At 51.8% G+C, this 13,259-nt stretch overlaps 1 protein-coding gene across 1 annotated transcript in view; it reads left to right on the top strand.

Moving 5' to 3' along the window:
• The window catches only part of MOGS (mannosyl-oligosaccharide glucosidase), a gene marked incomplete in the record, with an annotated part of 29,037 nt that overhangs the window by 791 nt on the left and 14,987 nt on the right, over positions 1-13,259 (top strand). Inside the window, 1 exon segment of the mRNA XM_077478272.1 lies at positions 12,786-13,118. Coding sequence (XP_077334398.1) covers positions 12,786-13,118 — 333 coding nt within the window.

The following is a 13,259-nucleotide window of genomic DNA, read 5'->3' as shown; positions in this document are numbered from 1 at the left end:
GATGAAGACCACCCAATGTAAAGGGTTTATTCTCAAGATTCTACACCAGTACATCAATCTTACCAACTCCCCCACATTCCTGATGAAGACCACTCAATGTAAAGGGTTTATTCTCAAGATTCTACACCAGTACATCCATCTTACCAACTCCCCCACATTCCTGATGAAGACCACCCAATGTAAAGGGTTTATTCTCAAGATTCTACACCAGTACATCCATCTTGCCAACTCCCCCACATTCCTGATGAAGACCACCCAATATAAAGTGCTGACTCGGCTTCTAGGCCAGTACACCCATCTCCTAACATTTCTGAGGAAGAGCGTCCAATGTAAAGAGCTGACTCTCAGCGTCTACAACAGTACACCCGACTAATCGACTTCCTACATCATCTGATGAAGACCACCCAATGTAAAGGGCTGACTCTCAGCTTCTAGACCAGGACAGTAATCTGACTCCCCACATCACCTGATGAAGACCACCCAATGGAAAGGGCTGACTCTCGGCTTCTACACCAGTACACCCATCTAATGAACCTCCACATCATGTGATAGGAAAGGTCATCTGCCATAGGTTATGTAGGTACACAAAGGACACCTATGGTGGGGCCTCCATGATCATCTCATGGCAATAAGATGCCACCTATAAGTACCTGAGCACCTTAGATCTGTGCAGGACATCTGCCCCCCTGGGGAACATAATTACGCCCCTTCAGTTCTTCAGGACAAGACTTGCTGTACCCCCTCCTGGAGAGAGGGGGGGGGGGATAAATCATTAATAGTCTTGGACCATTCCGAAGATGTCCTTTATCGGAATGTTCAGTCTCATCACAGCTCTCCATCACCAACATGGAGAACCCATCTCCTCCATAGAGCGGCGCCTCACAATCTCCACAACAACCCTCTGCTCCCCCGTGGGGTACCAGACATACCTCCAAATATCCTCCCTCACCGGCCAATCCCAATCATAGAGGGACCCCCAAATACCCCCCAACCCCCATCACCACCTTATATGGAAATGTCAGCTGGTGAACCCAGTGAGGGCGGGACCCCCAAATGTCCTTTGAGAGAAGAAGAATCCTCAGTACGGTGACCTGAGAGGAGGATGGGAGGTGATGACCTGAGAGGAGGATGGGGGGGTGACCTGAGAGGAGGATGGGGGGTGACCTGAGAGGAGGATGGGAGGTGACCTGAGAGGAGGATGGGGGGTGACCTGAGAGGAGGATGGGAGGTGACCTGAGAGGAGGATGGGAGGTGGTGACCTGAGAGGAGGATGGGGGGTGACCTGAGAGGAGGATGGGAGGTGATGACCTGAGAGGAGGATGGGGGTGACCTGAGAGAGGAGGATGGGGGGTGACCTGAGAGGAGGATGGGGGGTGACCTGAGAGGAGGATGGGAGGTAGTGACCTGAGAGGAGGATGGGGGGTGACCTGAGAGGAGGATGGGAGGTGATGACCTGAGAGGAGGATGGGAGGTGACCTGAGAGGAGGATGGGAGGTGATGACCTGAGAGGAGGATGTGGGTGACCTGAGAGGGGGATGGGGTGATGACCTGAGAGAGGAGGATGGGAGGTGATGACCTGAGAGGAGGATGGGAGGTGATGACCTGAGAGGAGGATGGGAGGTGACCTGAGAGGAGGATGGGGGGGTGACCTGAGAGGAGGATGGGGGTGACCTGAGAGGGGGATGGGGTGATGACCTGAGAGGAGGATGGGAGGTGACCTGAGAGGAGGATGGGGTGATGACCTGAGAGGAGGATGGGGGGTGACCTGAGAGGGGGATGGGGTGATGACCTGAGAGGAGGATGGGGGTGACCTGAGAGGAGGATGGGAGGTGATGACCTGAGAGGAGGATGGGAGGTGACCTGAGAGGAGGATGGGAGGTGATGACCTGAGAGGAGGATGGGAGGTGACCTGAGAGGAGGATGGGGGTGACCTGAGAGGAGGATGGGGGTGACCTGAGAGGGGGATGGGGTGATGACCTGAGAGGAGGATGGGGGTGACCTGAGAGGGGGATGGGGTGATGACCTGAGAGGAGGATGGGGGGTGACCTGAGAGGAGGATGGGGGGTGACCTGAGAGGAGGATGGGGGGTGACCTGAGAGGAGGGGGGGTGACCTGAGAGGAGGATGGGGGTGACCTGAGAGGGGGATGGGGGTGACCTGAGAGGGGGATGGGGTGATGACCTGAGAGGAGGATGGGGGTGACCTGAGAGGAGGATGGGGGGTGACCTGAGAGGAGGATGGGGGGTGACCTGAGAGGAGGATGGGGGGTGACCTGAGAGGGGGATGGGGTGATGACCTGAGAGGAGGATGGGGGGTGACCTGAGAGGAGGATGGGGGGTGACCTGAGAGGAGGATGGGGGTGACCTGAGAGGAGGATGGGGGGTGACCTGAGAGGAGGATGGGGGTGACCTGAGAGGGGGATGGGAGGTGATGACCTGAGAGGGGGATGGGGTGATGACCTGAGAGAGGAGGATGGGGGGTGACCTGAGAGGAGGATGGGGGGTGACCTGAGAGGAGGATGGGGGGTGACCTGAGAGGAGGATGGGAGGTGACCTGAGAGGAGGATGGGGCGTGACCTGAGAGGAGGATGGGAGGTGGTGACCTGAGAGGAGGATGGGGGGTGACCTGAGAGGAGGATGGGAGGTGCTGACCTGAGAGGAGGATGGGGGGTGACCTGAGAGGAGGATGGGGGTGACCTGAGAGGGGGATGGGGTGATGACCTGAGAGAGGAGGATGGGGGGTGACCTGAGAGGAGGATGGGGGGTGACCTGAGAGGAGGATGGGAGGTGATGACCTGAGAGGAGGATGGGAGGTGATGACCTGAGAGGAGGATGGGAGGTGACCTGAGAGGAGGATGGGGGGTGACCTGAGAGGAGGATGGGGGGTGACCTGAGAGGAGGATGGGAGGTGATGACCTGAGAGGAGGATGGGGGGTGACCTGAGAGGAGGATGGGAGGTGATGACCTGAGAGGAGGATGGGAGGTGACCTGAGAGGAGGATGGGAGGTGATGACCTGAGAGGAGGATGGGAGGTGATGACCTGAGAGGAGGATGGGGATGATGACCTGAGAGGAGGATGGGGGGTGACCTGAGAGGAGGATGGGGGTGACCTGAGAGGGGGATGGGGGTGATGACCTGAGAGGGGGATGGGGGTGACCTGAGAGGGGGATGGGAGGTGATGACCTGAGAGGAGGATGGGAGGTGATGACCTGAGAGGGGGATGGGGGTGACCTGAGAGGAGGATGGGAGGTGATGACCTGAGAGGGGGATGGGGGTGACCTGAGAGGAGGATGGGAGGTGATGACCTGAGAGGAGGATGGGGATGATGACCTGAGAGGAGGATGGGGGGTGATGACCTGAGAGGGGGATGGGGGTGACCTGAGAGGAGGATGGGAGGTGATGACCTGAGAGGAGGATGGGAGGTGATGACCTGAGAGGAGGATGGGGGTGATGACCTGAGAGGGGGATGGGGGTGACCTGAGAGGAGGATGGGAGGTGATGACCTGAGAGGAGGATGGGGGTGATGACCTGAGAGGAGGATGGGGGGTGACCTGAGAGGAGGATGGGGGTGACCTGAGAGGGGGATGGGGGTGATGACCTGAGAGGGGGATGGGGGTGACCTGAGAGGGGGATGGGAGGTGATGACCTGAGAGGAGGATGGGAGGTGATGACCTGAGAGGAGGATGGGAGGTGATGACCTGAGAGGAGGATGGGGGTGACCTGAGAGGGGGATGGGGGTGATGACCTGAGAGGAGGATGGGGGTGACCTGAGAGGGGGATGGGGGTGATGACCTGAGAGGGGGATGGGGGTGACCTGAGAGGGGGATGGGAGGTGATGACCTGAGAGGAGGATGGGAGGTGATGACCTGAGAGGAGGATGGGAGGTGATGACCTGAGAGGAGGATGGGGATGATGACCTGAGAGGAGGATGGGAGGTGACCTGAGAGGAGGATGGGGATGATGACGGACCTGCCCTATCACACGCCCCCTTCCTGAAAATTGTTCCTACAGAGAACTTCAGGGAATGATGACATCACAGCTATCGGATAGCACCGCCCACATCACCTCCCGCTAATACTGAGGAACAAAATCTACACTGCTCTTACAGTAATTACCTCCTCCCTATACTGCTGGTATAAGAATCCTTCCATACACTGCTCTGACAGTAAATACACCCTTATACTGCCAGTGTAATTATCCATCCTCTGTATACAGCTACACTGCTCTAACAGTAAAGACATCCTACCTCCATACACAAATACACTGCTCTGACAGTAAAGACATCCTCCCGCCATACACAAATACACTGCTCTGACAGTAAAGACATCCTCCCGCCATACACAAATACACTGCTCTGACAGTAAAGACATCCTCCCGCCATACACGAATACACTGCTCTGACAGTAAAGACATCCTACCTCCATACACAAATACACTGCTCTGACAGTAAAGACATCCTGCCTCAATACACTGCTCTGACAGTAAAGACATCCTACCTCCATACACTAATACACTGCTCTGACAGTAAAGACATCCTGCCTCCATACACTAATACACTGCTCTGACAGTAAAGACATCCTACCTCGATACACTAATACACTGCTCTGACAGTAAAGACATCCTCCCGCCATACACTAATACACTGCTCTGACAGTAAAGACATCCTCCCGCCATACACTGCTCTGACAGTAAAGACATCCTCCCACCATACACTGCTCTGACACTAAAGACATCCTGCATCATACACAAATACACTGCTCTGACAGTAAAGACATCCTACCTCCATACACAAATACACTGCTCTGACAGTAAAGACATCCTCCCGCCATACACTGCTCTGACAGTAAAGACATCCTCCCGCCATACACTGCTCTGACAGTAAAGACATCCTCCCGCCATACACTGCTCTGACAGTAAAGACATCCTCCCGCCATACACTGCTCTGACAGTAAAGACATCCTCCCGCCATACACTGCTCTGACAGTAAAGACATCCTACCTCCATACACTAATACACTGCTCTGACAGTAAAGACATCTGCACAGAGCTTGTTTTTTGTCAGATTAGGCGATCCGTCAGAATTGGTGACGTTCCATCTCCGCCATCTTGGTACACCCCGCACTCCTGCACAGCAAGGATACAGTGAGAAGGGGCAGGCGGACATCTTGTTACACCCAATGTGACATGTCACACTTATTTATAACAGTGTTGTAAAACAGCAGCAGCCCCGTCCACCCCACGATACGGGGTTTGTTTTTTTTCATGGGTCGCAGACATTTTTACAACACCGGCACCGCAGTTCTCAGTCGCATTAATGGTGAAACGCAAGACTCCGGTGGGTGTAACAAGATGTCCGCTGGCCCCTGTATGACACTACACCACCTTCTCACTTTCATTAATGGGGAGGACTGCGGGGTGTAGCAAGATGGCGGCGAAGGAACGTCACTTCCCTTACACAATCTGACGGGTCGTCTAATCTGATGGAGCACTTCCGCTGTAGTGTCACAGTTTGATGCCTATCACAGGATGGTGCGGAAGTGACGTTGTTGCGTACTGCGCATGCGCGATGCGCTCCAAACGCTCGCGCCGTGCGTTCCAACATAGTTTCGGCAATACAGTTCAGCGAAACCATCACATAATGTTACGGAAGTGATGTTACACACAACACAAACACGGGCCACGTTGTTGCGTACTGCGCATGCGCGATGCGTTCCAAACACTTGCGCCGTGCGTTCCAACATAGTTTCGACAATACAGTTCAGCGAAACCATCACATAATGTTACGGAAGTGATGTTACACACAACACAAACACGGGCCACGTTGTTGCGTACTGCGCATGCGCGATGCGTTCCAAACACTTGCGCCGTGCGTTCCAACATAGTTTCGGCAATACAGTTCAGCGAAACCATCACATAATGTTACGGAAGTGATGTTACACACAACACAAACACGGGCCACGTTGTTGCGTACTGCGCATGCGCGATGCGTTCCAAACACTTGCGCCGTGCGTTCCAACATAGTTTCGGCAATACAGTTCAGCGAAACCATCACATAATGTTACGGAAGTGAAGCTACACACAACACAAACACTGGGCCGTTCGTTACAACACTAATACTTCCCTTGTTACCTAGTAGGTTTTGCATTGCTGGGACTTGTAGTGCCTATCCTGAGCTACATGCTTCAATGTTCAGTGTCCTCATCCCTATCCCCATGCTTCAATGTTCAGTGTCCATCCTTATCCCCGTGCTTCAATGTTCAGTGTCCTCATCCTTATCCCCGAGCTTCAATGTTCAGTGTCCATCCTTATCCCCGTGCTTCAATGTTCAGTGTCCTCATCCCTATCCGCGAGCTTCAATGTTCAGTGTCCTCATCCTTATCCCTGTGCTTCAATGTTCAGTGTCCTCATCCCTATCCCCATGCTTCAATGTTCAGTGTCCTCATCCCTATCCGCGAGCTTCAATGTTCAGTGTCCTCATCCTTATCCCTGTGCTTCAATGTTCAGTGTCCTCATCCCTATCCCCATGCTTCAATGTTCAGTGTCCTCATCCCTATCCGCGAGCTTCAATGTTCAGTGTCCTCATCCTTATCCCTGTGCTTCAATGTTCAGTGTCCTCATCCCTATCCCCCTGCTTCAATGTTCAGTGTCCTCATCCCGATCCGCAAGCTTCAATGTTCAGTGTCCTCATCCTTATCCCTGTGCTTCAATGTTCAGTGTCCTCATCCCTATCCGCAAGCTTTAAATGTTCAGTGTCCTCATCCTTATCCCTGTGCTTCAATGTTCAGTGTCCTCATCCTTATCCCCCTGCTTCAATGTTCAGTGTCCTCATCCCTATCCCCCTGCTTCAATGTTCAGTGTCCTCATCCCTATCCGCGAGCTTCAATGTTCAGTGTCCTCATCCTTATCCCCGAGCTTCAATGTTCAGTGTCCTCATCCCTATCCCCCTGCTTCAATGTTCAGTGTCCTCATCCCTATCCCCCTGCTTCAATGTTCAGTGTCCTCATCCTTATCCCCGAGCTTCAAAGTTCAGTGTCCTCATCCCTATCCCCATGCTTCAATGTTCAGTGTCCTCATCCCTATCCCCGAGCTTCAATGTTCAGTGTCCTCATCCCTATCCCCATGCTTCAATGTTCAGTGTCCTCATCCCTATCCGCGAGCTTCAATGTTCAGTGTCCTCATCCTTATCCCTGTGCTTCAATGTTCAGTGTCCTCATCCCTATCCCCATGCTTCAATGTTCAGTGTCCTCATCCCGATCCGCAAGCTTCAATGTTCAGTGTCCTCATCCTTATCCCTGTGCTTCAATGTTCAGTGTCCTCATCCCTATCCGCAAGCTTTAAATGTTCAGTGTCCTCATCCTTATCCCTGTGCTTCAATGTTCAGTGTCCTCATCCTTATCCCTGAGCTTCAATGTTCAGTGTCCTCATCCCTATCCCCCTGCTTCAATGTTCAGTGTCCTCATCCCTATCCGCGAGCTTCAATGTTCAGTGTCCTCATCCTTATCCCCGTGCTTCAATGTTCAGTGTCCTCATCCTTATCCCCGAGCTTCAATGTTCAGTGTCCTCATCCCTATCCCCATGCTTCAATGTTCAGTGTCCTCATCCCTATCCCCGAGCTTCAATGTTCAGTGTCCTCATCCCTATCCCCGAGCTTCAATGTTCAGTGTCCTCATCCCTATCCCCCTGCTTCAATGTTCAGTGTCCTCATCCCTATCCCCGAGCTTCAATGTTCAGTGTCCATCCTTATCCCTGTGCTTCAATGTTCAGTGTCCTCATCCCTATCCGCAAGCTTCAATGTTCAGTGTCCTCATCCTTATCCCCATGCTTCGATGTTCAGTGTCCTCATCGAAGCAGGGGGATAAGGATGAGGACACTGAACATTGAAGCTCGTGGATAGGGATGAGGACACTGAACATTGAAGCAGGGGGATAGGGATGAGGACACTGAACATTGAAGCTCGGGGATAGGGATGAGGACCCTGAACATTGAAGCAGGGGGATAGGGATGAGGACACTGAACATTGAAGCTCGCGGATAGGGATGAGGACACTGAACATTGAAGCAGGGGGATAGGGATGAGGACACTGAACATTGAAGCTCGGGGATAAGGATGAGGACCCTGAACATTGAAGCAGGGGGATAAGGATGAGGACACTGAACATTGAAGCTCGCGGATAGGGATGAGGACACTGAACATTGAAGCAGGGGGATAGGGATGAGGACACTGAACATTGAAGCTCGGGGATAAGGATGAGGACCCTGAACATTGAAGCAGGGGGATAAGGATGAGGACACTGAACATTGAAGCTCGCGGATAGGGATGAGGACACTGAACATTGAAGCAGGGGGATAGGGATGAGGACACTGAACATTGAAGCTCGGGGATAAGGATGAGGACCCTGAACATTGAAGCAGGGGGATAAGGATGAGGACACTGAACATTGAAGCTCGCGGATAGGGATGAGGACACTGAACATTGAAGCAGGGGGATAGGGATGAGGACACTGAACATTGAAGCTCGGGGATAAGGATGAGGACCCTGAACATTGAAGCAGGGGGATAAGGATGAGGACACTGAACATTGAAGCTCGCGGATAGGGATGAGGACACTGAACATTGAAGCAGGGGGATAGGGATGAGGACACTGAACATTGAAGCTCAGGGATAAGGATGAGGACACTGAACATTGAAGCTCGCGGATAGGGATGAGGACACTGAACATTGAAGCAGGGGGATAGGGATGAGGACACTGAACATTGAAGCTCAGGGATAAGGATGAGGACACTGAACATTGAAGCTCGCGGATAGGGATGAGGACACTGAACATTGAAGCACGGGGATAAGGATGGACACTGAACATTGAAGCTCGGGGATAAGGATGAGGACACTGAACATTGAAGCACGGGGATAAGGATGGACACTGAACATTGAAGCATGGGGATAGGGATGAGGACACTGAACATTGAAGCTCGGGGATAAGGATGAGGACACTGAACATTGAAGCACAGGGATAAGGATGAGGACACTGAACATTGAAGCTCGCGGATAGGGATGAGGACACTGAACATTGAAGCATGGGGATAGGGATGAGGACACTGAACATTGAAGCACAGGGATAAGGATGAGGACACTGAACATTGAAGCTCGCGGATAGGGATGAGGACACTGAACATTGAAGCATGGGGATAGGGATGAGGACACTGAACATTGAAGCACAGGGATAAGGATGAGGACACTGAACATTGAAGCTCGCGGATAGGGATGAGGACACTGAACATTGAAGCATGGGGATAGGGATGAGGACACTGAACATTGAAGCACAGGGATAAGGATGAGGACACTGAACATTGAAGCTCGCGGATAGGGATGAGGACACTGAACATTGAAGCATGGGGATAGGGATGAGGACACTGAACATTGAAGCACAGGGATAAGGATGAGGACACTGAACATTGAAGCTCGCGGATAGGGATGAGGACACTGAACATTGAAGCATGGGGATAGGGATGAGGACACTGAACATTGAAGCACAGGGATAAGGATGAGGACACTGAACATTGAAGCTCGCGGATAGGGATGAGGACACTGAACATTGAAGCATGGGGATAGGGATGAGGACACTGAACATTGAAGCACAGGGATAAGGATGAGGACACTGAACATTGAAGCTCGCGGATAGGGATGAGGACACTGAACATTGAAGCATGGGGATAGGGATGAGGACACTGAACATTGAAGCTCGGGGATAAGGATGAGGACACTGAACATTGAAGCACGGGGATAAGGATGGACACTGAACATTGAAGCATGGGGATAGGGATGAGGACACTGAACATTGAAGCATGTAGCTCAGGATAGGCACTACAAGTCCCAGCAATGCAAAACCTACTAGGTAACAAGGGAAGTATTAGTGTTGTAACGAACGGCCCAGTGTTTGTGTTGTGTGTAACGTCACTTCCGTAACATTATGTGATGGTTTCGCTGAACTGTATTGCCGAAACTATGTTGGAACGCACGGCGCGAGCGTTTGGAGCGCATCGCGCATGCGCAGTACGCAACAACGTCACTTCCGCACCATCCTGTGATAGGCATCAAACTGTGACACTACACCGCGACGCACACTCACCCCTCCCCCTTATTTGTATTTTTTTAAAACCGAACGGCGCTTCCGCTTCCTGGCTCGGGTGGAGCAAGATGTCGGAGGGTGTACTCTCTGCTCCACGTGTCACTTCCCGGTGATCGCAGCCAATCAGAGAGCCGCACCGGTATGTGGAGCCCCCCAGAGCCTCTTCATCTCGGGGGAGATGTATATATATCTATACATGTGGGAGGGGGAGGGGTGGTAATGATAAAGAGATTGTTTATATGTAGTGAAGGAGGATTGTAGAGTGAGATGTGTCTCTATATATATATATACAGGGAGGGGAGCAATATGGGGTATATACTGTGGTGGGATCATAATAATGGAGGAGTATATACGGGGGGAGGGGTAATTGTAGGGTCAGGAGTATATATGGGGGAGGGGTAATTATAGGGTCAGGAGTATATATGGGGGAGGGATAATTATAGGGTCAGGAGTATATATTGGGGGGGGGGGGGTAATTATAGGGTCAGGTGTATATATAGAGGGAGGGGTAATTATAGGGTCAGGAGTATATATGGGGGGTAATTATAGGGTCAGGTGTATATATGGGGGGAGGGGTAATTATAGGGTCAGGAGTATTTATGGGGGGGAGGGGTAATTATAGGGTCAGGAGTATATATGGGGGAGGGGTAATTATAGGGTCAGGTGTATATACGGGGGGAGGGGTAATTGTAGGGTCAGGAGTATATATGGGGGAGGGGTAATTATAGGGTCAGGAGTATATATGGGGGGAGGGGTAATTATAGGGTCAGGTGTATATATTGGGGGGGTAATTATAGGGTCAGGTGTATATATGGGGGAGGGATAATTATAGGGTCAGGTGTATATATTGGGGGAGGGGTAATTATAGGGTCAGGAGTATTTATGGGGGGGAGGGGTAATTATAAGGTCAGGTGTATATATTGGGGGGGTAATTATAGGGTCAGGTGTATATATGGGGGGAGGGATAATTATAGGGTCAGGAGTATATATTGGGGGGGGGTAATTATAGGGTCAGGTGTATATATAGAGGGAGGGGTAATTATAGGGTCAGGAGTATATATGGGGGGAGGGGTAATTGTAGGGTCAGGAATATATATGGGGGGGTAATTATAGGGTCAGGTGTATATATGGGGGGAGGGGTAATTATAGGGTTAGGTGTATATATGGGGGAGGGGTAATTATAGGGTCAGGAGTATATATGGGGGAGGGGTAATTATAGGGTCAGGTGTGTATATGGGGGGAGGGGTAATTGTAGGGTCAGGAGTATATATCGGGGGGGAGGGGTAATTGTAGGGTCAGGAGTATATATCGGGGGGAGGGGTAATTATAGGGTTAGGTGTATATATGGGGGAGGGGTAATTATAGGGTCAGGAGTATATATGGGGGGAGGGGTCATTGTAGGGTCAGGTGTGTATATGGGGGGAGGGGTAATTGTAGGGTCAGGAGTATATATGGGGAAGGGGTAATTATAGGGTCAGGTGTATATATGGGGGGAGGGGTAATTATAGGGTCAGGTGTATATATGGGGGGAGGGGTAATTATAGGGTCAGGAGTATATATGGGGGAGGGGTAATTATAGGGTCAGGAGTATATATGGGGGAGGGGTAATTATAGGGTCAGGTGTATATATGGGGGAGGGGTAATTATAGGGTCAGGAGTATATATGGGGGAGGGGTAATTATAGGGTCAGGAGTATATATGGGGGGAGGGGTAATTATAGGGTCATGAGTATATATGGGGGAGGGGTAATTATAGGGTCATGAGTATATATGGGGGAGGGGTAATTATAGGGTCAGGTGTATATATGGGGGGAGGGGTAATTATAGGGTCAGGAGTATATATGGGGGGAGGAGTCATTGTAGGGTCAGGTGTGTATATGGGGGGAGGGGTAATTGTAGGGTCAGGAGTATATATGGGGGAGGGGTAATTATAGGGTCATGAGTATATATGGGGGAGGGGTAATTATAGGGTCAGGTGTATATATGGGGGGAGGGGTAATTATAGGGTCAGGAGTATATATGGGGGAGGGGTAATTATAGGGTCAGGAGTATATATGGGGGGAGGGGTAATTATAGGGTCAGGTGTATATATGGGGGAGGGGTAATTATAGGGTCAGGAGTATATATGGGGGAGGGGTAATTATAGGGTCAGGAGTATATATGGGGGGAGGGGTAATTATAGGGTCAGGAGTATATATGGGGGGAGGGGTCATTGTAGGGTCAGGAGTATATATGGGGGAGGGGTAATTATAGGGTCAGGAGTATATATGGGGGAGGGGTAATTATAGGGTCAGGTGTATATATGGGGGGAGGGGTAATTATAGGGTCAGGAGTATATATGGGGGAGGGGTAATTATAGGGTCAGGAGTATATATGGGGGAGGAGTCATTGTAGGGTCAGGTGTGTATATGGGGGGAGGAGTCATTGTAGGGTCAGGTGTGTATATGGGGGAGGGGTAATTATAGGGTCATGAGTATATATATGGGGGAGGGGTAATTATAGGGTCAGGTGTATATATGGGGGGAGGGGTAATTATAGGGTCAGGAGTATATATGGGGGAGGGGTAATTATAGGGTCAGGAGTATATATGGGGGAGGGGTAATTGTAGGGTGTTATGAATATATATTGGGGGGTCCTCCATTAATTCTTCTTTTCCCCTCCCCCCAGACTCTAGGATGCCCCGAGAGCGGAGACGTCATGGCGGCTCTGAGCCCCGCCCCCCACCTCCATCTTCCCGGAAGGCTCCGCCCCCTGAGAGTGGGAGGAGCCGCGTGGTGCTGATCGCCATCCTGTCCTTCCTCATTGGTTTCGGGGCGTTCGCCTACAGTGGGTACAGCAGGTGGAGCCAGGCGGTGAAGGTCGTCACCCTGCACCCCTCCCCCCACATCATACCGCCCAACAGCACCTCCCCCGACTCCTCCCCCGACCTGTTCTGGGGCTCCTATAGGCCGCAGGTCTACTTTGGCATGAAGACCCGGAGTCCGCGCTCCGTGGTGACAGGTGAGTAATGGGTGGTACCAGAACTGCACCCTCCCCCGCTGTACTACATTTGTGTGACCCCACCCCCAGCCCTCCCCGCTGTACTACATATACATGTAATACCACCCCCAGCCCTCCCCCGCCTGTACTACATATACATGT

This window comes from Lithobates pipiens, unplaced genomic scaffold (assembly GCF_037356315.1).
Source record: "Lithobates pipiens isolate NorthernLeopardFrog02 unplaced genomic scaffold, aLitPip1_a1.2 Scaffold_13, whole genome shotgun sequence".
NCBI classification, from domain to species: Eukaryota; Metazoa; Chordata; class Amphibia; order Anura; family Ranidae; genus Lithobates; species Lithobates pipiens.
This window is presented reverse-complemented; position numbering and strand designations above follow the sequence as displayed.